The sequence below is a fragment of the Sinocyclocheilus rhinocerous genome, unplaced genomic scaffold, assembly GCF_001515625.1.
Source record: "Sinocyclocheilus rhinocerous isolate Xijiao unplaced genomic scaffold, SAMN03320098_v1.1 scaffold382, whole genome shotgun sequence".
Classification (NCBI taxonomy): Eukaryota; Metazoa; Chordata; class Actinopteri; order Cypriniformes; family Cyprinidae; genus Sinocyclocheilus; species Sinocyclocheilus rhinocerous.
This window is the reverse complement of record NW_015642829.1, coordinates 983,337-1,009,159: the sequence shown is the minus strand read 5'-3', so window position 1 is coordinate 1,009,159 and position 25,823 is coordinate 983,337. Positions and strand designations below refer to the sequence as shown.

The following is a 25,823-nucleotide window of genomic DNA, read 5'->3' as shown; positions in this document are numbered from 1 at the left end:
TTATTCGTAGTAGCAGTATTATGGTAAACTGATTTGCTCAAGTTATGTAATATACCTCCCATGAGCTTACGTCAGACGTACAGCGCGCGCTCGTTGACGTGCACGCGGCTATGTTGAACTGGGAGTAGCCAAATCTATACGTGCAGTTTACATTAATCCTCCGATCAAGATTACTGTCACTGGTAAGATTCATTAAGCTGCGCTCGCGTTTTTGCATAGTTATCTTGATATACATATAGATAACAGCAAGTCTATAATAAAGCCGAGAAGTCAGCTATATCCCGATTGTCCTTTCTGTGCTTATTAGTTTAATAATAAACTCATTGGCATGCGAGCCTTGTTCTAAACCTGACAGATTTGTTAACGTTTCGAGCCGCTCACACATTCAGATGAATGAAGCTGCAGGTTCTCATATGAGGCTTTTGTTTCAATATGGCACAGTAACAGAGAAATGGAAGAATTCTGATTGACACTCAAACTAGCCAATCAGGTTTTTGGGTTTGGTTCGTTGACGTGCACCTCAGCCAATGGCATCCAAGATTGGGTCACTTGTCACCTTATGTTTTTGTGTATGTGTTTCTCGAGTTTTTCAAGTCTGCATCCAAACTGTACCTTAAAACTGTACATTACGAGACGTGACTTATTCAGTTAAAGTGGAAGCGAAATGTTTTATATATATATATATATATTTTAACAAACATTTTGCTAGTTTGCATTTACTGAGGTAAATTATTTAATCACGGAAAGCCACTGCAACAAGAGCTCTTAAATGTTTAAATCTATTGATAGTTTCTGTGAATATAAAATATATAAAAACAAGCAGTACAACATTATAGCAGTACCTAAGGAAATATTGCTTTTAAATATTGTCTTGTATAGACAATGGGAGTCAAAAGGTTGAGAACCACTGGGTTAGGCTGCATAGTAAAAACACATTATATCATGGAAAATAAGGATACCAAGGCCAATATTTTAGAACTTCTTTGTTCGATTTAGAGTGAACTGGATAAATAAAATGCAAAGGTATGTTATCTTTTTAGATGCATAGTGTTACATTTTATTGCAGATTGCATATAACATGTTTGTACATATATTTGATAATTGGTGTGTTACAAATATTATTGTCAATGATATAGGAACATTGAAGCACTTACATGATACTCAATTGAATTATCATTAACATTTCTAAATTGTTTTTCTTTTGTTCCTAGTCCAACTATGATCTGAGAGGAGATGATAGCAGAGCCAAATTTACTGTCCAGATCGGTGCAAAAGTGAGACACCTGCAAATTACCTCTGCATTTTCATTATAAAACAGACTCAATACAGTTTTAGATTTAATGCAGCCTTATTTAAATATCCCAATTTAATTAAATTTTATTATTGAAGATGTTCTATGTGTACAGATAAACAACTGCCTGTGCATCCTGTTTTCAGAGAGAACTCAGTAGTTGACGTCTCTTCCTGTGCATCGGTGCATCACGTCACAAGTGAGAGAAATGAAAACAGACAGAAGACTGTGGTAAGATCTGCTAAAACCACAATGTTTTTTTAAAACCCTAACAATACGTTACATCTCATAGACTTTTATAGCAGTACAACAGACTTCGTTTTGAGATTTACTGTAAGAACATTTCTAATTTAGAAGTATATTTTGTCATGTGCAGAGAGGAAAGAGGAAAGCCAGGGAATGCTCTGAGAATGCCAAACGAAAGCATTCAAAGAGCAGTAATGGCAGCCTGGGCAGAGCAGAGAACGAACAGCTCAAAAATGGAGATGTGGAAGCCGTCACGTTGTTTGAAGTGGTCAGCATGGGCAGGAGTGCCATGCAGGTACGTCCAGCATGATCAGCCCTTCTTTTTAGGTCATATAGATTTAAACAAATCTTTATTATGGATGTTTGGTTTGTTTTGTGAAAGGCTGTGGTGGATGACTGGATTGACGCATATACTGGCGACAGAGACACAGCACTGCTCGATCTCATCAGCTTCTTTATCCAGTGTTCAGGATGCAAAGGCAAGTTTTGAAATGTCTGTGCTCTCTTTCATAATAGAATGTCATTTCACAACAGTATTGACTAATATAAGTAGTTAATTTTCAGTGGTTTGTTGTTTTTGTTTTGTGGCTTGTGTCTAACATATATTGTCATTCAGGATGTGAATGCTGTTTGTGCTTTTGTAGGGATGGTTACAGCAGAGATGTTTCAGAGCAAAAAGGGTACTGATGTCATGAGTAAAATGGTGGAGGATCTGGATGAGGTTAGACATCCAGCGTGCTGATCATTGACTGCTTTCCCATGTTCCTTGCTCTTACTGATTTGTGTGTGTGTTTTTTTTTTTAATCACAGGATACAGGTTTACAATACAAGAAGTTCCTTGCATTTCCATGGATTTTAACTGTCACATGGCCTCTTGACATGGTACGGTTCAGGACACATCACGTAATTTAGCTGATTAGTATGATCATGTTGGCCTTGGTTGCCTCATTTGACAATTGATTTTGAAACTTAATTTAAGATCTCGTCTGGGATTAAAATAAAATATTATTACAATTTAAACTGATTTTTATTGTTAAGTATTTTAAAATGTCATTTTTTCCTGTGATGCAGTGTCACATGATCCTTCAGAAATCATTCTAATATGCTGATTTGAACATTATAAATATTTGTTATTATTATCGGTGTTGAAAACCATTATACTGCTTAATATTTTTGTCAAAACCATGATAGATTTTTCTGGATTCTTTGAATGAATAGAAAGTTCAAAAGAACAGCATTTATTTGAAATAGAAATCTATTGTAACACTGCAAATGTCTTTACTGTCACTTTTGAACAATTTAATGTGTCCTTGCTAAATAAAAGTATTTCATTTCTTTTCATTTCTTCATTTCTTTAAAAAAATATTACTGACCCAAACCTTTGAACGGTAGTGTATGACACAATTTAAAATCAAAACTATTTTTCCATCTTGATCCTCTCTCCATCCTCCTTAGGACAGTGGCGAGTATCCCCTCATCATGTCCGGCCTGTACTGGAAGAGGTTTCGTTCACACTTCTGTGAGTTCGTATCGGTGCTAGTGGCCCAGTGTCAGAACTGTGTAATCTTTGACGGCTACCTCTTGAACACACTCATTTCACTGCTGACAGAGCTCTCCGATTCCAGAGTTCGTGCTTTCAGGCACACCTGTACGCTAGCAGGTAAGTTCCCCCTGAACCTTAAAGGGGTCATATGATGCTGCTAAAAAGAACATTATTTTGTGTATTTGGTGTAATGAAATGTGTTTATGCGGTTTAAAGTAAAAAAACACATTCTTTTCCACATACTGTACATTATTGTTTCTCCTCAATTTGGAAGACCAAACAAAGTAGTTTCGCTTTCACAACGAAGCACACAGCGGCCTAGCGTGAGCGGAAGCCCCGGCTTAGCGTGAGCTGAGGCCGGGCTAGAGTGAGCAGAGGCGGCGGGGTCGAGAACGACGCGGCCGGCGGATCCGACGAAGGAGCGGCAACCCAAGAGCTTGTAACACTCCAAAGAGAAAGGAAAAATTGAAATCGCATCATATGACCCCTTTAAATCCTCTTGACCTGAACCAAACACACACGTCCCGAAAGCTGATGTTTTGTTGTGTGTGTGTCTCTGCAGCAGTGAAGCTGCTCAGCGCTTTGGTGAATGTGGCTCTCAACCTCAGTGTCAGTGTCGATAACAGTCAGCGGCTGTACGAGGTCGAGCTGGCCAAGATGGCTAGCAAACGGGCGTCTCCGAGGCTGGACAGGATCCAGAGAAAGATCAGTGAGGTTAGACTGTGACCGCATGTGTGGTTACAGAGTTCAACATTTCATTCTGGACTGTAGTCCGGGTCTAAAACTGACAATTGCCAAGTCCTAAGTGTGAGTAAAAATTGGCTTTGGCAAGTAAACATAACTACAGAAATATAATACATGGTCTAAATCACATTGTAAATATGATACTCTAACACTCACTGGTGTAAGTGACATGCACATTTCAAACAGACATACAAATGTCTACCAAAGCAAATATCTGAGCTAAATCTTTAGCAGCCATTATTCCAGTCTTCACTGTCAAATCATTCTAGAATGCTGATTCGGTGCTCAAGAAACATTTCCTATTATTATCATTATTGAAAACCATTTTGTTGCTTAAACTTTTTTATGGAAACCATGATACTTTTTTTCAGGTTTCTTTGATGAACAGAAAGTTCAAAAGAACATCCTTTATTTAAAATAGAAATCTTTATAAAGGTCTTTACTCTCACTTTTGATCAATTTAATTCATCCTTGCTGAAAAAAAAGTATTACTGACCCCAAAACTTTTGAATGGTAGTGTTGATGTACAGGAAACAGTTAGGTCAGTGAAATACAGAAAACAAGGCAAGGATCATGTGAATAATCAAACTGAATGAATTACTTTCATTCCTCAGATACAGGAAAGGAAATTTGAAATTGAGAACATGATGGATGCCATTTTCAAAGGAGTCTTCCTGAAGAGATACAGGTGATCTTTATTTCAACCAGACTTATAGTCCTCACTTCCTTGAGGAAAAAACAACAACTATGTACCATCATCACTGTGGTGACTTCCAGAGACGTGATTCCTGAAATCAGGGCCATCTGTATGGAGGAACTGACGATGTGGATGAAGCTGTATAGTTCAGTGTTTCTGAACGACAGCTATCTGAAGTACGTGGGATGGATGATGCATGACAAGGTAGGTGCGCCAGTAGCCTAATGTTTAAAGAACAATTTCTTTTTAAATGTTTAGATGTTTACCCATGTCAGTTGTTGATGAGTTGAGTTGATGTTTGACTGCGTGTTTTATTTTTTTAATATAGTTGTTGAGTTGATATTTGACTGCATGTTTTATTTTTTTAATATTCTACAGCAACCTGATGTGCGTCTGAAATGTGTGCTGGGTCTACAGGGACTTTATCAGGATCAAAGTTGTTCCAAAACGGACCTTTTCACGATACGGTTTAAGGTAACAACTGCTTCCACATTCTCACCCTATAGTTGTGTCCGAAATGACGCACTATACACTATGTTGACTGTTGAGTGCGCAAAGTTTTCAGAATTACACACTTCATTTTTTCGGTCAGTTAAGTGCATTATCCATGTATTTGAAGTGCACTTTTGTCTTCATTGTGAACACACTATTCACACTATTTATATCTCAAAACGGATGCATAAACTGGGATACATCTCATGTCTCTTACCAGGCACAACACAAGTTTCTGGAAAAATTTGTCTGTGAACTCTACACAAAAATGCTGTAAACCATGCCACAGTCACATCAAATTAGAACATATTTGATGTATGATATACAGTTGTGTGCAACACAGCTGAATGGCTCAAAGATACTTCAATGTGGATGAAGCTACTTAACATGTTGCTACAGAAACCAAGCAACTTACAAAAGTTCCACTTGTTGCCATCACAGGTGTTTAGAATAAAATCTCATATTTTCATGACTTTATCGCGACTACTGTCTATCACATACCCGGACACAGTTTTAAGCTCAAACTGTACCTGAGAGTAACTGCTGTAGAAAAATAAACCTCTTTGTGGAGAGTTGTTTACTGGCTGTAAGTTTGTCTTGCTGTTTTGCCCAAACTTCTCAAATGGACGCAGTCCGTAAGCTTCTTTGGCAGTTTTTAAGTTAAGGTCCAGTAAAGCTGCAGTGGGACAGCAGGAGTGCATGATTGCTGATTGACAGGCTGGAAAGCCCCTCAGGTTTTGCCTTGGGCTCACTGGCCTGATAACTTCCCACAGGACCCCACCCTCACTAACAGCAGCAAGCACATTAGCACAACCGTGATTTAAAGAGCTGTTTAAGTGCATCGTGGGTCTTTAACTCAAGTCCTGTTGTAGGTTTTCGGGATAAGATTGCTCTCATAGCAGGTAGTTAAAGTGTTTTCATTAGTGATTGAATGCTGTTTCTGTTGAAGGAGAGGATGATCTCCATGACTCTGGATAAAGACCATGAAGTGGCCATACAGGCCATGAGATTGCTCATGGTCATCTCTCAGTAAGTATCTCCCCTTGCTCCTCATGCTGACTATTTCTCATAGAGTTTGATCACCCATGCTTTGACTTCGCCTCTGTGAAGCATATTCTGGACCGTTCCTCGTGTAATTGCTGGAATTGTCCCCTTTTGTGTCAGATCCTGTGAGGATGTTCTGAGTCCTGATGAGCACAAAAACATCTTCCAATTTGTGTACTGCTCCCACAGACCTCTTGCTACCACTGCGGGTGAATTCCTCTACAATAGGTCTGTGTTCATTGTCATTCTACAAAACCCATCCCATTTGTGTCCAACGTGTACGTATATGTAAATGATAGCTGTAAGTAATACTTACTTTAATTGGTTTGCTAACATGGTGTAATTTCTCTGCTCTTAGGCTGCTCAGTAACCCTGAATTATCAAGGCCCAGAGACGGAGCCTCTGAACAGGAGAGAGACAGAGAGTTAGTCTTAGCCAGAGTCCGAGCCCTTATCCACTTCCACACTGAGAGCGAGGTATGTTACCTCCAAGTGTGCGCTTGTGTGTTCTATGCTTAAAAATAAGATATTGGGGTATTAGGCTACTTGTGTTCTGAGATCTGGTGCTTGTGCTATCCTGCATTTTTGGTTCTAACCTTCTGTCATAGCTGCACCAGCATATGCTGTACCTTGTGGATAGTCTGTGGGACAGTGCAGGAGCTCTGCTGAAGGACTGGAACGGTCTTACCTCACTGCTCTTACCTCACACATCCTGTCAGGATCAAGGCTAGTACACTTGAGTACACACTACAGTACACACTGCAGTATGCTTCTTCATTGCAGTTCTGCATTATCAGTAGCATTTATTACATCTTAGCAGAGATTTTCATCCTTTAACATATTTACAATTATACAGTGCCTTGCGAATGTATTCATACCCCTTCATTTTTTCACATTTTGTTTTGTTGCTGCCTTATGTTAAACTGCTTTAAATTAGTTTTTTTTCCACAACAATCTACACTCCATACACCAGTTGTGACAATTCTGTTTTTGCTTTGTCAGTATGGTGTATGGAGTGTAGATTGATGTGGAAAAAAAGTAATTTAAAGAAGTTTATCATAAGGCAGCAACATAACAAAATTAAGGGGTATGAATACTTTCGCAAGGCACTGTATATAAAACTACAATAAGTTAAAATATTCAAATAACACCCTGTAGTTTTGACTAATATGTTTCATGGACGCCAATATGGGTGCCAACCCTAAACCAACATACAAAACTAAAAAATTTTCCTTACATTACTATAATCTTAATCACTACATGATCATTGCTGTTAATCATGTTCTCCATTTCTGTTTGAATACATGTCATTAACTAACTGCATGATTATTATTAGTCTAGAATTGTACATTTCTACCATATGGACATCACCTTGACATTAGTCTCGCGTAGCCAGACCTTCAGACTGACGGCTGAAGGTCTGGGCCCGGTTGCATGAAAGCCCTTATGCTAAGAAATCCCTTAGTTATAAGGTTAAGGGAGCCCTTAGTGAAACTTGGGTTGCAAGAAAAACCCCTAAGGGTCAACTTAAGGAACCTTAAGGCTTCCATTAAGTATTCACCTTAATTATTTAAGTGTTCCCTTAAGTGTTGCTACAAAGTCCTTATTAACCGTTTCACCTTAATAAATTTAAGGGACCAAAAGAGCTCCCTTAAGTCATCTTAAACTCAGTATCTGCAGGATTTTTAAACTCAAATGTAAGACTTAAGAAATTTTTTAAAGTTATAAGGTTAAGGGAGCCCTTAGTGAAACTTGGGTTGCAAGAAAAAACCCTAAGGGTCAACTTAAGGAACCTTAAGGCTGCCATTAAGTATTCCCCTTAATTATTTAAGTGTTCCCTTAAGTGTTGCTACAAAGTCCTTATTAACCGTTTCACCTTAATAAATTTAAGGGACCAAAAGAGCTCCCTTAAGTCATCTTAAACTCAGTATCTGCAGGATTTTTAAACTCAAATGTAAGACTTAAGAAATTTTTTAAGACCTGCACAAATAAAATATCATATGAGCGCAGTAGGACAATGACCATGGTACCATATTAAACTGTAAAATGACTGTAAAAAGCATGACTTACAGGTTTTCACAAAACAAAAAGTTTTACATAACTTTTTAAGTAAATGGACGAGTTGTATCAATTATGATATCAATTGAAACAATTATTGTTAATCAATTATTACAAATAACAATATAAATATAATTAGTCTTAATTGTTTAGATTTTTATAATGCATTATCTTGTCAATCCACCTGTTCACATTTACAACTCTGCGTGTTTGTGCCTCAAAACATGGGTCAGTTTTCCCATTTGGTAAATTTTCCGTCATTGGTCACCAGGAAGTGCTTTCACTGCAGAAACAAAGCGGTTTCCTCGGTAACGACTGTACACAAAGCAGCACAGATGTTTGTCTGTGTTTTAGTTGGTTAGGTTTGTATTTCATTATGTTCTGTTTATTGTCATAGATATATCTGTTTATTGTGAGATGTAGTAACTATAGTAACCGCGGCGCCAATTGCCGTATGTTGCCAGAAACTAACGTTACCGTGAAACGCTTAGTATAAACACTTAGGTAAGGGTGACAGTTAAGACGATTGTTGCAACGCTCCTAAAGAAATCCCTTACCTCAGGGATTTTTTCCCCCTCAGGGATACCCCAAGTCAAATTACTTAAGGACTTTCATGCAACCGGGCCCTGGAATCCATGGCAGCTTTCACTGGCCAAGGCCCACCCATGAGGCCGTTTGACCGACATGTCAAACAACCAATCACAGATCGTTTCGTTCAGCGTCACGTTTCGGGGCGTGGAAAGGTCGCCACAATATAACAGACCGGTGTGTAAAACTCTTGGACGTATTTTATTCTATGCCGGCCGCGAACTTTACATTTTTCACACACTTTTGAAAATCCAGCGTTTAGTTGATCCTTGGCCAAGGCCCACCCATGAGGCCGTTTGACCGACATGTCAAACAACCAATCACAGATCGTTTCGTTCAGCGTCACGTTTCGGGGCGTGGAAAGGTCGCCACAATATAACAGACCGGTGTGTAAAACTCTTGGACGTATTTTAAAGATTCTATGCCGCGAACTTTAAATATTTCATATACTTTTGAAACTCCAGCGTTTAGTTGATCCTAGGGCTGGACGATATGGCCAAAATTGATATCACGATATATTTCTTAATTTCGGTCGATACGATATAATTCCGATATCGATATGAACACTATTTATCTGAAATAGAAATCTTTTGTAACATTATAAATACTGCTCAATTTAAATTGTCCGTAGGGCCTACAGTCTGTGCCATTCAGTGTGACCAGCGCCTCACTGCTGATACAGCTTTTCAGGCACGTGCACACATATGCTGTGTCTCATTTAGAAGGCTGCGCCCTCCGGAGGTCGCATTCGAAGGCTGCATACGTCGTCGAGGCTGTCTCATTTCAGAAAAGCAAGTAGGACAATCCGAATGCGACCTTCAGATGTGACCTTCTTTCACAGGAATTCGGAGGATGCATGAGGTGTATCCTTCGCTGCTACAGATAACCCACAATTCTTTGCGCTGCCAGAAACAACCGTTGTTAATTTGAAAAATGCCGGTGACATGTCATTTAAAAGACATTAATGGTCATTATAACGAAGTTCAAACGACATAAATCAAAGTGCGATTTTGCAGGAATTGTAATCAGGCGCTAAAAGTAATGCACAATAAAAGTTCGTTGAACCAATGGGATCACTTGGGGTCCTAAGCGGACCCGATTTCGAGGGGGGACTCTATTTCTCATGACACCGGCGCCGGAAGATGTACACACAAGCGCAGATGTGGTGTTTACAACTTACCTTAAATCGCCTCGGTAAAAACGGATAAACTTTGTTTTTAATATCCTCCTCCTTTTTTTTCTCTAACAGATGTCTGCTGAGACCTGTACAGCGCACACTAAAAAGTGTGTAACTTTTAACTTTAATGTGCTATTTATATTTGATTTGACCGTTGATGTAACTAAATTATGCATATTTTAGGTTATCTAAGAAAACATTTTTACAGTGTGTTACTTACCAAGAAACAAAAAAATAATTAAAAAAATCTCATGCAGAACAGTTCAATTCTTTATAATAATATAATATAATATAATTTGAAAAAATTCTCACTTAATCAAGCCGTTTTAAAGAAAAACACGATGAGGTTTTATTTCACATGTCACTGCGATCGCGATGTATCTCGTGTTGAGCTATTTCGTCCGCAACCATTAAAGTATTCGATTTCTACAGCGACTGATTTGGCGCACATCATTCTCTTTCTATGAAACCTACATTCACCGGTTCTATAGCGACCCCAACTCTATAGCGGTTTGCCCGAGCATTGCAGTTATTTTGCATTTACTAGAATTCGGTCAAATGGCTTTCCCAACTCATTTTTGCGTCTGTCCTGTGCGTGGTGTATTATTTCTTCTGCGCAGCTTAGAGGGAAGATTGCTTACCATTGATAAAAGTAGGCTACTCCTAATTATAATGTAGAAACTTTAATTTTCATTGAAGCTGCTTTGCAACGATGTGTATCGTGAAAAGTGCTATACAAATAAACATGAATTGAATTTAATGTTTTAAGGATTACTAGAAATAGTAATGATACTTTCGATTGATGATTGATTTCCATCCAGCATGATCTCCTCTGGTTTAAAGTCCACTGTGAGAGAACAAACTGGCATCGTTTTGTTCTGTGTATTAACTGCAGCTCTGAGCAGTGCTGAGGAGGCCTTTGTGATTGAGCTCCTGCTGGCGTCAGTGAAGCAGGCTGCAGAGGGTCCGCCTTTGTCAGGGAGAGGCGCAGGCAAAAAAGTGAGCCTTCCTGTTGCATCTTTCATTTAGATACTTTCATTAGATGGCGCTCTGATCTAGCAGGGCTGTCAGATATATTTCACTTTTATATGTTTTCACTCTAGCCGTTCACTTTTTTACAGATTGACTTTAAGTATTTTTTTACATCACATTGTGGTACTGTTACTTGTTGCTAGTTACATATCTATGTTTGTTATTTAGGTGATAAATACTAAAGAGAAAAAGTTACAAATTGATGACTGCACAAAACTCACTGAACACTTCATTAAAGTGCTGCCTGAACTGTTATCTAAGGTAAAAGAAAAATCAGTGCACTGTTCATTTTTACCATAACTGCTTCTTCATAAATTAACTTGATGTCTAATCTCATCCTCTAGTACTCAGAGGATGCTGAAAAACTGACCTCCTTTCTAAAAATACCTCAGTATTTCCAGACGGACACCTGTGATCATGAAAACTCACAGGTGAGTGTTTGTGTGTCATATGATGCACTAATGACTTCATTGTATAATTTACACACACACACACACACACACACACACATACATGCATTTGTGGTTTGCGGGGACTCTCCATAGGCATAATTGCATAGGCGTAGGCATAATTTTATACTGTACAAACTGTATTTTCTATCGCCCTTCACCAACCCTAGACCTAAAACTACCCCTTACAGAAAAATACTGGCAATTTTTGAATTTCATAAAACACCATTTTGTATGTTTTTTAAGCCTTTTGTTTTACGGGGACACAGGAAGTTTCCTCATAAACCATGTTTAAGTTGTAGTACCCATGTCATTATACACATTTGTGTCCTCATAAACCATATATACCAATACACACACACACACACACACACACACACACATATCCAAAACTTTGGGGTCAGTAAGATTTTTTTTAATTTTTGAAAGAAGATTCTCACATTCTTATTCTCACCAAGATTGTATTTCCTTACAAAATGAATACAGTTTAAACTGTTTTCTGTTTTAATATATTTTCAGCAGCCATTACTCCAGTCTTCAGTGTCACATGATCCTTTAGTAATCATTTAATATAATTTGGTGCTCAAGAAACATTTCTTATTATTATCAATGTTGAAAACAGTTGTGCCGCTTAATATTGTCGTGGAAACTGATACATTTTTCAGGATTCTTTGATGAATACAAATTTCCAAAGTACAACATGTATTTTAAATAAAAATCCTTTACCATTATAACATTATAAATGTCTTTACTGTCACATTTGATAATTTAATGTGACCTTGCAGAATAAAAGTCATAAAAATTAATTACTTAAAAAAAAAAGAAAAAAATGTACTGACCCCAAACTTTTAAACGGTAGTCTATATATTATTTGGTACAGTTTTCTAGAGCACTTCTCGCCTGGTTGTAATCTATTTGTGTTTTGGTTTAGTGTGTGCAGGCATTGCTGGCTGAGTTGGAGGCTGCGGTGGACAGACACACAGATGCTGGGCTGCTGGAGACGGCTGCTCATTCCTACCAGAGCCTCTGTGCTCAGGATTCGCCCTGGCACTCTATGGCCCAGCCCAGCTTTGACCGGCTCATCCAGCGCTGGACAGACACACTGGGCACACGGTTTGGAGAATCACAGAGTGTGAGTACAGTAATTGACCACTAAAAACTCTAGATGTTCTTTTACAAGCTTGTACCTGATACATACATGCATTTTAAATGGATCTTGACATCAATAAAGAATAAGTTGATTCATGACAGATTTATGACTGTATCTTACACAGCAGAATGGAGTCTAATTAAATGTTCTTCCTTTCATGTACAGGATGGTTGTTTCACTGCAAACGAGGACAGCACTTTGGAAATTCTGTCCACACTGAAGAAACTTAATGCGTTCAACATGTAAGCAGTTTCTAGTTTATTCTATCCACATACACACTGCAACATTTGTGTAAAGCGCATTTCTTTGACCATGTTGACCCACTTAATTATCAATCTGTGTGTTACATCCCTGCTAACAAAGCTATGTTTTAAGAATGTTTTCCTAACTTTCGCATTAGGTTGTGAAAATATTATTTCTGAAAGTTCTGCAAACATTCAAAAAGTAATTATTTTATATGCTTTAAGAACATTTTTCTTTGGTTATATGAACATTCTGGAAATGTTACCAAGATAGTGATACAGATGCTTTTAATTACACCATTAACAACTACTTGTTCAGTTAGCATCTGTACAAAACAAACAAACAAAAAAAACCGGTTTATGTCTTAATGTGTCATTCTGTGTCATTTTGTCTGATGCCATTCAAGTGTATTATTATCTGTTTAGTGCTCAGGAACTGTCTAAATGGAGCCTGTATGAGCTGGGGACCAGACTCCTGGACGTAGAGATAAAACATGGTGGTCTTCCCATGGAGGTAGCATTTTTAACCTTGCACCGAACCCTCTACTCTTTTTTTTCCTTCAACAGGGTTTGCCTCTCTAATCTGTATTTCTTGTAGGTGACAGTTGAGGCTCTGCGCTTCATGTGTAACTGCATCCTTTGGAAGCTCAACACCTTTGGAGAAGGTGTGACCTCCAGGGTGAGCCATCTACCTTTCTCTTTCACTCTGACCGAATTGTGACTGCTGTCATAAACGGCTGAGATCATGCTTAGAATGGTAATATCTACAAGCACAGGCGTAAGGCCAGAGTTTTCCCTTGGGTGATTAATTAAACAAGCATTTTTAGGCATGCAAGACTCTCTGTCTACAGAGTTGCTGTATGATCCATCACAAAGAGCCGTGTCCTTTAAACCTGCCACATTGCATTTCAAATATCAACACAGAGGCTCTAGGGTTATGTCCAGCGGATTTTAATTAGTGATAGAAAGCGACTGATCGTGAGACTTTAGGAAAAGTAAGTGCTAGTGATGGATTGTAGGGGGTGTAATGGTTGTGCTCTCGTGTGGACGTTTCACCGCTGGGCTTCTTATTAGGCCGGTGTTTCCATGCAGTGCACGGGGTAATCATATCTCCCCACCGCTAACCTTTATGTGGTGAAATATTGGCGGCCATTAAGACTGCTGTAGGTAAGATTCGCTCAGAAATGGCCGCTTTCTCCTCTGGCCTTGTCATCAATAACTGACAGCGCAGGCGGCAATTTTTGGCCCAGGCGGCAACTCGGCTCAATCTGCAATTCTAATGTCAATGGCGACCCGAGGTGAGGGGGAAAAAAAGACGTGTTCAGCATAAAATTGGGATGTATGTCCGATTCAAAAGAGTCATTTAGCTGAATTGACATTGCGACTACGTGGGATGGAGGAACCGATCCGGCACGTCCAGCCCAGAGCTCCACTTGCACATAATTATGAAAGAATATTTTACAAAAGAGACTGGCGGCACTGCTCACAATAACGCTTTCATCAGTCTACAACAGTTGGAGCCCTGCTGTAGTCATAATTATACTCTCTTCATTCCTGTCACTCAAAACTCATATGACTTTTCCCCCAAATGTCAAAGCTTTGTATATGGTCATATAAAATGAGCAAAATACTAACAACTACAAGTGTATTATAAATCAAAAGCTGTGTAAGAAAAGAATTGTCATTGTTATTTATGTGAGTGTTTGTGTGTGGTTTTAGGAGTCCGCCCTCCAGCAGAGAAACCAGCTACGTGCCTTCTGTGAGAAATGTCACCGCTGTCTCTCACACGCTGAGCAGCTTGTACGAGAGCAAGTGAGCATCACGTCTCTCTCTCTGTTCACAGCATACCACTTGATTCAGCCCTTTCTTCAAAGGGGATTATTCCAAACACATCAGAGCGTATTGTCTGTACGTTAAGCTGTAGCATGTGTGCCAGTGGGCCGATGCGCTGGCTTTGTTTGAATCCTGTTTGTTTTGAATTTTCTTGTGGAGTGCCCTTGGCACCTGCGTTGTGATTTAATGAATCCTCGCTCCATGCCAGGGCACGGTGACAGCAGAAACACACTAATTGTAACTAAAACAAATGAAAGTTCCGGACTATCTCTGTTTATTTTTGAATTGTCTATGTTCTTAGTGAATTGATTCCATATATTTTTAGAGCGGTTAATTTATTTGCATCAATTATGTCAATAAATCAATCAAATGAATGACAAATCAGCCTGGAAATAATTCACAGACATTAGATTACCGTAGCAGATGAGTAAAGCACTGAATTTTAATCATTTGAATCTTTTAGCTGTTGCTTTGCATCTTTCTGTTTTTTTTTTTTAGCGTCTTCAGCCATGAGTGCTTGATTAATTGTTTATTTCAGTATTTCTTATATAATTAATTACACTAACATTTTTGTGATATATTGGAAACACAACAGTATACGTTTTTTTGAAATCCACAATAATTTAGTACATTGATACATTCTTTTGAAGAAAGATAGAAAGATAATCAATTAGATTGATTAAGATTATAATGTATTTTACGTAAGAATTTCTTGTGTTATATTGTCTCCTTTATATCAAATCTTTTGATCAGGCAACTGTCTGTTTTATGTTGTTTTTCACAAAGGCCTTCATGTGTCTGAGTGATGTTCTCATAGCTCATAATTACCAGCTTCAGATGTGGGATTCGTCTGCAGGCACTCCATTGCTGTACACCCCTGATCCCAAGCTCCAGAAAGCTCTTCTTTCCTTCATCGTGGAGCATGTCTTCACCAGCCCTGAGCAGGACACCCACAATAGTAAAGGTTCTCTTTTCTTTTCATTTACAGTAAATCTTAAGGGTCCTTGTTTGGCCTGTGCTCTGCTGTGGGCGGCCTCAACAGATCCAGCATTAGTTAAAAGTGTTTGGGCAGTTGTTGTCTTTTAGATCAAATTATTATTATTATTATTTTTGTTTTGCATGTTCTTGAGGTTTAACTGAGATTTCTTTGAAAAAATGCTGGAATGTTGGAACTTGATGACGCACTTAACATGGGATGTGCACACAGGATGGTTTTCAGGGTGGGCCCAGAATTAACACTCACTATGTGCCAAATGTGAGTAAAAAGTGGCTGTGGCGAGTTGATGAAATGGTGAAAGTGCTTCCCAATTGGCTGATAACTTTATGAGCAATTCACAGTTCAAATCAATCCGTCTACTAAAGAAAACATCTGATGCAATTTTTATTTCATCTTCGTCTTTTTTCGTGGAAAATTTATCATTACAAGGTTATTTGAAATACCTAAGGGTGTCAGAAAATTTTGCCACTAAAATTCAGGGGGCCCGGGACAAACTTTTTATGTGTGGGTGTGAGCTCCCCCTCCCCTGGGCCCAATTAAACCACAGAGACGAAAACATGAGGAACAAAGCCACAATGGCTCTTGATGCTTTTGTGACAAGACGCAGTTTCCCTGAGAGACAGAGGTTGTCTCATTCTATATATGATGCTCTTGAGTCAACGCGGAAGTAAGCCTATGGGTGAGACTTCCAGTTCATTAGCCACTATAGGGAAATAAGAGAAGAATAACAACGTGCAGTAAACGGTAAGACTGTTTGCACTACAAACAAGTGTGTTCATAATTAAGACAATACATCAAAATAATATGGTAAGACACACCAATTTTCAATATCAAGCAGCAAAAGGAGCGGTTCTTTACAGCTAAAAATAGCTGGACGCGGATGAGACCGGAAGCTAGACCCATAGAATTTACAAATGGCCGCGCCCATTTTTATGGCAAGAAAAGGTGTATATATTTCAATATATTATATTAAATAATATAAGAATAGTCTCATTTTCACCAGCAGATGGCAGTCTGCCTCTACACCTGCCTATGTTAGGCACAAAATAATCACATAAAGAAACGCAATCAGTTTAATTCCCCTTCTGTTAGTGAAAAGCACTGTAGCAGAACAGTATTTGTGGTTAGTTAATCTAATTGCACCCCCACCTTCTCACTGACCTATCAAAGGTGCCATTGAATCAAGGAGTGTAAGTCTAACAGATAATGCATTATGATAATTATCCCTTAAGATATTATTAGGTGAGATCTTACTGAAGTTGCACTTGTAAATGAACAGGTAATTAGATCAACACAGAGCCCTGTGGAATTATATTTCGAAGCCCACTCGAAAAACAAGAAGCTTTGGTAAGCATATACAAAATGACTACATGTGCTGAAAAAAAAATCAATATTAGCTCTCCTAAACTAGTTTTTGGCCTTTGTGTTGCTTTAAGACAAACACAAGCAGCATATGAGATAACATCAGATTTTGGGGTATTTGATTAGAAATCAAGTGTGACTGAAGCAAATCGTATCAATTCTATAAATATTTCAGAGAGTCGTCGATTCGTGCTGGCGCAAATTCCTTACCTCTTGGAAAAATGCAATATAAGCTTTTGCTGGTAACATGTAATAAAAAGCAATTTAGTTATTGGATTTTCTTCACGTCACTAATGCTGTTATGAAACCTCTCTATTAAGTGATGGCTTCAGGACCAGGCAGGACGACGACAGACACATTCTGTTTCCAGAGCAGAAAATGTTGTTAACTTTAGCTCACCCCAGGAAAGCATTTCATTTATAAGATTTGAGTATCATAATTATACCGGTCTCTTATTGAATCTCAACCCCTCTCTCTGTGTCTGTCTGCGCAGTCAGTGAGAGTGAGTCTGGAGACGGACGGCTGGAAGACTTGCACCGGCGGAGAAATCTTCTGGCGGCATACTGCAAGCTGATAGTGCACAGTGTACTAGAGATGAGCATGGCTGCTGAGGTTTTCAAGCAGTATGTGAAGGTATGACACTTCACTCATCAATCAAGTTTCCTGCCTCTCTCACTCTGATCTGTTTCAGAAGTCATTTTATATTTAATCTGTACTTTGTTCCTCAATATACAAGTTCTACAGATAAGCACTGTAATTTGGTGCAGTAGCACCACAACATGCATTCCACATGTTCACAGCAAATGTATTTTTTAAATTTCAAAACAACAATTAATAATTTAATATATATTACTCTCTATATATAGTAGTATATAAAAAATCTATTTAGCGTATTAGGATTAATATAAGTATTAGAAGGAGGTGGTCTGTTCATTTGGCTCCTCTTTTCATAACTGGAGCTCAGCTTGGAATTTACGATAAGTGGGAGTTACAGTGCAGTGTGTGTTTGTGTATTTGTGTGTGTGTTTGACATGCTGACATGTTTGGAATGCCCACTTGACTCGGCCAGCACAGAGCCGCCAACATTCTCTTAGCAACATTCTTTCTGATGAGGCCTTCGAAGAGAAAACTACTCACACACGCTCACTCTGAATGCCATCATTTTGAACGACAGCTTTCAAAGTTGAGGCAAATGATGTAAAGACGGCAAACGCCGCAAACCTCTCATTTGAACAGCTTCCTCCCGGTAACAAGTGGTCACTTCTCTGAACTGTACGACATTGGCACATTTCTTGACCACTTCGTATTAAACTAGACCACTTCGTATATGTATTAAAGCAAATAGATGGTAATAAATGAAGGTTGTTGTTTGGAAATTGGTGAGTCAGTGGCTGGGTTCATGATTGAGTTTAATAAACTGCACCAGACTGGATTAACTGGCAGAAGTCTCAAAGCCACTCAGTGTATGAGTTTTCAGTAACAGAGACATGTTTTGGAAAAAAAAAAAAACACCAGCAGCATTAGTGTTTTTACTGTATTTTTGATAAAAATAAATGCAGCCTTAGTGGGCATAAGAGACTTCTTTTACAAGCATTTAAAAATCTTACCCACCCCAAAGTTATGAATGGTAATGTATATTGAACTTAAACCCTAAAATCAGAGGTGATCCTCAGCAGGATAATTTGGACAAGTACACATGTTAACTCTTTATATAGCTCAGTTCTTTTAAAGAAGAATTCATCTAATTGCTTTAAAAGTGATGCCACTTGTTTTTCCATAGATGTCCAGAAGTGCATTACTGTCACTTTTTCTTTTGAGGGACTAGTATAAATAATTATATGTGATAATTAACATCACAAATTGTTTTTGACCCTGAATATTCCTCTAATAATGAAGTCATGAAGTGGAGTATGATACATTGCATGATATATGTGTGGTATTTTGGCATGTTTGAGCATAATCGTCACCATATTAGAAGTTAAAAAAAAAATCTTAAACCTCTCATGACTAATAGGCTACACTTTCCAGAGTCTTATCCTGTTGGCCAGACAGACTTATGGGTAATGTGCTTTCAGTATGCCACAGGCTTACATTCCTAGGCGTGAAGCCATATGGCAGACATGGAGCCACATTGAGCGTTCTTCACAGCCTGTATCGCTCACTGCTGTCATATCTCCCCTGCAGTACTACAATGACTTCGGCGACATCATCAAAGAGACCCTGAACAGGACACGGCAGATGGACAAGATGGAAAGCGCACGCACACTGGTGCAATGCCTTCAGCAGGTATGGAGGCTGCAGTCCTTCACCAGTGCTCTCTCTCATGTGACGTGCCTCTGCGTGGCACATCTGCTCAGCCGGTTGTCCCAGGCCCCTGTGCTCTCTGCTCTCTGATGGGCCCCTGCAGCTGTCGACACCTCAGAGACACAATGAATCCAACCTCCCACCATCCCATCATGCTCAGTGTGGAATGTTCTAGCAGCTCTTCCACTCCTTGAATAGCTTAATGGTAGATCATGTGCTGAGGAAGGAAATGGAAAATGGAAGCAGTGCTCACACACACATACACAGATCATTAGATTAGAAAGGTGAGGGATCAGCCCCGAACTACACGGGAGGAGCTTGTTAATGATCTTAAAGGGATAGTTCACCCAAAAATACAAATTCCGTCATTATTTACTCATCCTCATGTTGTTTCAAACCCGTAAGACCTTCGTTCATCTTCGGAACACAAATTAAGATATTTTTGATGGAATCTGTGAGCTGTCTGACCCTCCCATAGACAGCAATACAACTGAAATGTTCATTAATTTGACTATGACTCCAAGAACACCATTCCTACAGTCAAGCACGGAGGTGGAAACATTATGCTTTGGGGCTGTTGCTAAGGGTACAGGACGACTTCACCACATTGAGGGGCAAATGGATGGGGCCATGTATTGTAAAATCTTGGACAAGAACCTCCATGATAGGTCATGGAACGACAGCCAAGAAACCTTAAGGATTTAGAGAGGATCTGTAAAGACTAGTGTATCAAAATCCCTCTTGAGATGTGTGCAAACCTGGTGACCAGCTACAAAAAAAACTCTTACCTCTGTGCTTGCCAGCAAGGGTTTCTGTACCAAGTACTAAGTCATGTTTTGCTTGGGGATCAAATACTTATTTCACTCATTGAAATGCAAATCAATTTCTAACCTTTATATAATGTGTTTTTTCTGTGTTTTTTGGTTGGTATTCTCTCTCTATACGTTAAAATAAACCTACCATAAAAATTACAGACCCTTCATTTCTTTGTAAGTTGGCAAACTTACAAAATCAGCAGGGGATCAAATAAATATATATATATAAACATTTTATAAATACATAAACACAATATTTAAAAAATATATAATATAAAAAAAAAAACATGTACATTACTGTTGTTTTTGAAAGTAGTCTCTAAGGCTCATTGAGGCTGCATTTGCATTTATTTGATCAAAAACACAATAAAAACAGTAATATTAATAAATATTATTATAATTTAAAATACCTCTTTCTATTTATTATATTATCTATTTTAATATATAAAAAGTACAATTTATTTGATTCCTGTTATGGTAAAGATGAGTTGTTAGCAGCCATTACTCCAGTATTAATTTCCGTTATTCTTTAATAGTTAAAAACAAAATCCTACTGACCTCAAAACTTTTGAATGGCAGTGTTCATATATATTATCTAAATTTCTATCTAAAATGTGTACATTGTATATATTAAAACTTTGATATCTAGTACACTGTAAATTTGGACTTATTACCATAGTGTATCCATGTTAAACATGGCATGTTAATCTAATTAGAATACTACACTATCAATAGCAATAGCAAAGTGTAAGCTGCTCCATGATTAAAGATTACTTGTGAAAACAATAATGTAACCGGGACATACAATTTTTCTGTGTTCAGCTGTATCTGAGGCTGAAACAGGAGCAGGACAGAGGAAACACCTGCAGCTCCAGGGTTCAGACCTACAGCAGCATCAAGGAGCTGGCCAGACGCTTCTCACTCACCTTTGGATGGGACCAGATCAAATCCCGCGAGTCCCTGGCCATGATCCACAGGTACCACAGTCCACCCGGCTGACTCCGTGTCAGCGAGGTCACGTCTGATGTCTGGCATAGTGACACAGCTAGAACAGACTGATTGCTATGTTCGTCCTCAAATAAAAATAGTTTTATCAAGATGCTGCACTGCATGGCTTCATTTAGCCAGTACATAAGAGTCCTATCTTTGGTTATTTCAAGGCTGAGAAATTTTGCCAGCTGTAGTTCTGGTCTTATATTAGGATTCAAATATAGAGGGACAGGAGAAGAAATATTCAGGTCTTAAAAGGAAGTGTCCTCTTACTAGTGTGAATAAAGAAGTGGGTTTCTCTGTGCAGGGATGGCATTGAGTTTGTTTTCAAAGGGTTCGTTCAGCAGTCTGAGAAACACTCTCCACCATACATCTCATACCTCACCATCCTCAGCGAATTCTCCAGCAAACTGCTCAAACCGGACAAGAAGACTATGTAAGTTCAAGCTAAAAAATAAATGAATTCTGTGCATTTGACATCTTGCAGTTTTGGATCTTAATCTCTTTTTCTAAACCGGTCGTCTCTTCCCCAGCTACAGTTATTTGCAGAAATTTGCTGGTGAGCAGGTCATCAACAACAGAGAGGAGAGCTGGATGCCGCTGATTTACTACAGAGCGTCTCTGATGGGCACAGACACGATAGCACGGAGCGGATCACATGCACGAGTCGGCGCAGACCGCAAAATGTATCGGAGCTTTTTGAATTCGGCTTTACGGAGCTCAACGGGTCTAGCCCAAGCTGTGATATAAACGAACGCTATTGGCTATTTTAAAAAGGGGTGGGGCTACTTGATATGTCCCGCCCTGTCTTCCTGTTTCAGTTAAAATGACGTCAACACAGAGTAACGCTGCGTGTTTCTAAGCATTTCAGGGGACCTTTAAGGGCGCAGCGGGTGGACTGGTACCTTGATCATTATGTAGCATCAGGTCTCTCTGGTCTATGTACAAGTCGTGATCTGTGTCCAGCTCCCAGAATTTACAGTAGATGACATAGAAATGTTCATAGGAGAAGAACTCTGTCAACTGGTTAATCTCTTCCTCTTCTTCCAGTAGTGCCACATTCTGTTGGGAAACATTTTCACCATTACACCACAGAAAAACTTAGTCACCTAAATTGTAGATAGGCCAGCCTGATTTTAGAAAAATCAGCATGATAAATTCCAAAACAACTTAATTTTCAAGAAAATCATGTTAAGTCTACAATAACAAAAATAATAATACTAAATAGAGCCCGACCGATATATCGGTTTGATAAGATTTTATCGGCCGATATGAGCCTGTCGCAGATATAACTAACACCCCGTTACTTTGTGCATCGCACTCATCGCAAGTTTATTGTTAAATTGTTAAATGCCCTTACATATATCTCTGTCACCATTATAAGTGTTTGATCACCACATTTGAGTGATCACTGTAAAAAATGTGTTTATGTATATATATATATATATTCTGTTTATGTATATACTGTATTCTGTTTATGTATATACTGTATTCTATATATAGTACCAGTCAAAAGTTTGGACACACGAATGGGAAAGTGTCCAAACTTTTGACTGGTACTGTACTATAATATACACAAAGAATATCGGCCGATATATCGATATCGGTGTATTTTTACTCCCTAATATCGGTATCGGCCCCCAAAAACATATATCGTTCGGGCACTAATACTAAATCAGCAATTAAGGCCCGATCACACCAAGAACGATAACTATAAAGATAACGGTATTAGAGTCCACACCAGCGAACGATATCGTCTGTTTATTCTAAGTGCACGCTCGTCTGCCGCTTTAAATTCTCGAGCTCGATTTTTAGAACTATATCTTTATCGTTATCTTTATAGTTATCATTCTTGGTGTGAACGGGGCTTTAATCTAAAATAATATTAATATGGGCTGGGTTCCAAAAACTAGCAGTATATCAAAATACTGTATACGGAGCATACATGCTTTTATTTACGGTTTACGGTGCACACGTGAGGCTGTAGTGTGAATGCGTCCCAGCCCTCTTAGATATAAGGCTACATTTACACTGGTGCGTTTTTGTTTAAAAAATGATCCTCTATTTAGATAATGCAATGTTGTTAAAATTGATTTCATAAAATTGGTATCGAAAAAAGTATTGTTCAGGAACCGGTATCGAAGTCAAGGTATCGTTATCGATATCGAAAATGTTTGAACGATACCCAGCCCTACTGTTTACATTAGTTACAATTACATTTATCAATTAGCATGAAAATTAATTGACAAATGTCCACTGCAGTCCTAGATATAGACTCCTAACATATTTACCTGTAGAAAACTACTTCTCCTGAGTTCTGAGCATGTTATTTTTCCAGTCCATGAGCGGTTTACATTATAAAATATCCTTTGGACTACCTGTTGGCAGAAAAAGCACCTTGTTGAACATCAGGTTCATTGAAGTAATTCAACAAGACAATGCTGATCTGTAAACTGTCCAGAGTTATGGTGCATTAGGGGTGAGCGATATGACCAAAATCTTATTTCACGGTATGAGAAATTTTATTTCACGATAACGATATGTACCTTGATATAGGTATTTTTATTTTATTGTTGTTATTAAAATTAAGAAAAAGCAGCAAATTACAAGCACAACAGAACAAATAAATATGAAATAAACTTTTAATTTATTCAGCTACAGTAGGCTAGGTTTATTTAACATGTAGTAAGAAATATTACAGAAATTGAATAAAGTGTATAAATAAAACCCTGCAGTCTTCACTGTATCATCAAACATGATGAACATTAATAATGACAGACAGCAGCAGGTAAATAAGGCTGCTGTCCCTTTAAGACCGACTGCACGGATCCATATACTGAAACGCATCCGGTTTTCACCCAACTGTTTTACATATATTTAACATATAACCGACTGTGTTTACTTGAATACTCCACACGACGGGCATTATGACATTACTGTGTGCGTATTTGACCATTCAAGCACAATAAAACACGAAAGAGATCTGTTTTCGCGATTGCATGCTGTCGAGAGAGGGGCTTTCAGTGCATGCGCTTCGGCTGTGTGTCAGTCAGCGCGAGCACCGCATTGAGTTCTTTTTCACTGCTTATTGCACTTAACTCTACCAAGTACGTCCCCACTCTTTATTTTCTCATTCATGCATGTTTCCTTAGCACTCAAATGTGTATAAAGTTTAAGCAGTACTGTGTTACGCAGATATATTTGCATTAAGGCTGCATGATATATTGTTTCAGCATCGTTATCGCGATGTGCGTTGCTTAGCAACAGCAGACGCCACGAAAGCGCAAGCTCCCGAGCGCTTTGGAAAGGAGAAAGCGGCACGACTGGCATTTTCCCATGCGTTTTAGGCGCGACACGTGAATGGCCCCCAAAGTCTGTCTACGCTTTGTCTACAAAATCTGTGTTAGTGAGCACTTCTCCTTTGCCGAGATAATCCATCCACCTCACAGCTGTGAAAAACAAAAGTGTTGCGTTTATAATTTTGTTCAGTGTATAATCGCAGAAAAATAAAATATCGCAATGCGAGTTTTTTCCAATATCGTGCAGCCCTAATTTGCATACCGCGGAATACAAGATATAGCAAAATCTCTAACGATAGACACTTTATTTCACGGTAACGTCATAACGCCCAGCCCTATGGTGCACCAAAATAATATCAGAGTGTATATATATATATATATATACACACATACACACACACACACACACACACACACACACAGCCGGTTCAGGTTATTTGAGGCTTTAGTTAATGGTGCAAATCCATGCCTAATATACAAAAAGCGTTTCAATTACTAGAAAAATACACAACTGGAAGTACAAAAGAAGGTATATAAATGATTCACACACACCAATATAACATCAAAGTCAGCATATAATAACTGACACGGCTTACAGGAGAAGAAAAAACAGCAATGTTAAATCCATTTGTGTGCAAAGAGGCTCTGGATTAGATTACAGAGAAAAGGCAAATAATTTTAGTCTATCCACTTGCAGAGGCTAATACGTTGGTACAAGACGTGTGGAAATGTTAAAGGTATTAAGCTTCTAAGAACAAAGGGGTGATTTTAAGGCCAAGTCCAGTTTTTAGCTTGTGCATCAGTTTCAGCCAGTCTCACTCTCTGCATACATATGGCCTGCTGACTTTTCCATAAAGTGCAGACTGATCGGTGTATTACAGTACCACGAGAGCTAAAGAGAGCAGACTGCTCCGTGCGCTTTCGAATCGCTCTCGCGGATGATCGATCTGCGCCGCACCTCTTCTAGTCGAACACACAGGCTAGTGCTGCAGGCTTATTGGCTCACTGACGCTGATGAGATTAACCCAAGCTAAATAAACAGCTACGCTACGTTCAATGTAAAAAAGAAATAAATGTCTGAGAGTTTGGACTGTGGAGGAAACATTTGCGCTTATTGATATTATAACCGTCGTCGCCTTCTGTTTATTTTTTTTTTCCACGTCAAGAGACATTTTTTCCTGTTACCGAACGAAGTAAATATCAGATAAAAAATGAGTCCCAAAATCAGAAATATCTGCTTTTATCCGCCATGTTAATCAGTAATTTTACACATGATAAAAATGTGCACTCAATTTGCTTGGAAAATACTTGCGAATACGGCAGCCATTAAAGAATGTACAGTAGCCCAGCCTAATAATAATTTGTCTATATTAAAATTATTGCTCTTAACAGACCTGTGTGTTTTGTATCACTAGTGTAGTGTCTGTTCTCGGAGCATATAAGCCCTGCCCGCGTGAGGCACGCCGCTTCC

General features: G+C 38.6%; 2 protein-coding genes across 2 annotated transcripts in view; one reads left to right on the top strand and one right to left on the bottom strand.

Moving 5' to 3' along the window:
- Positions 1-102: 102 nt before the first annotated feature.
- On the top strand, positions 103-21,756 carry LOC107756725 (cohesin subunit SA-2-like). The gene is made up of 31 exons (XM_016573937.1): positions 103-182; positions 1,212-1,274; positions 1,438-1,522; positions 1,668-1,832; positions 1,920-2,016; positions 2,182-2,258; positions 2,348-2,419; positions 2,993-3,197; positions 3,643-3,794; positions 4,439-4,512; positions 4,602-4,725; positions 4,900-4,995; positions 5,963-6,042; positions 6,178-6,285; positions 6,416-6,533; positions 6,665-6,782; positions 10,775-10,878; positions 11,080-11,172; positions 11,256-11,342; positions 12,292-12,492; positions 12,676-12,752; positions 13,179-13,266; positions 13,351-13,431; positions 14,472-14,564; positions 15,372-15,549; positions 17,438-17,577; positions 19,129-19,230; positions 20,886-21,040; positions 21,361-21,489; positions 21,587-21,681; positions 21,749-21,756. Exons 2-31 carry the CDS (start codon positions 1,234-1,236, stop codon positions 21,754-21,756), a joined length of 3,243 nt encoding a protein of 1,080 aa, XP_016429423.1. The 5' UTR covers positions 103-182; positions 1,212-1,233.
- A 164-nt stretch (positions 21,757-21,920) lies between these two features.
- The window catches only part of LOC107756724 (serine/threonine-protein phosphatase 2A regulatory subunit B'' subunit beta-like), a 29,305-nt gene continuing 25,402 nt past the window's right edge, over positions 21,921-25,823 (bottom strand). The window contains exons 5-6 of the mRNA XM_016573936.1: positions 23,345-23,450; positions 21,921-22,115 (exon numbers count right to left, since the gene is read on the bottom strand). Coding sequence (XP_016429422.1) covers positions 21,921-22,115; positions 23,345-23,450 — 301 coding nt within the window. The remainder of the gene's footprint in view (positions 22,116-23,344; positions 23,451-25,823) is intronic.

Excerpts from the sequence above, each read along its gene's own strand:
- LOC107756725 (XM_016573937.1), top strand. The coding sequence starts at position 1,234 with ATGATAGCAGAGCCAAATTTACTGTCCAGATCGGTGCAAAA. Across the intron at positions 2,017-2,181 it reads CCAGTGTTCAGGATGCAAAG|GGATGGTTACAGCAGAGATG; the intron begins GCAAGTTTTGAA and ends GTGCTTTTGTAG. Across the intron at positions 2,259-2,347 it reads TGGTGGAGGATCTGGATGAG|GATACAGGTTTACAATACAA; the intron begins GTTAGACATCCA and ends TTTTAATCACAG.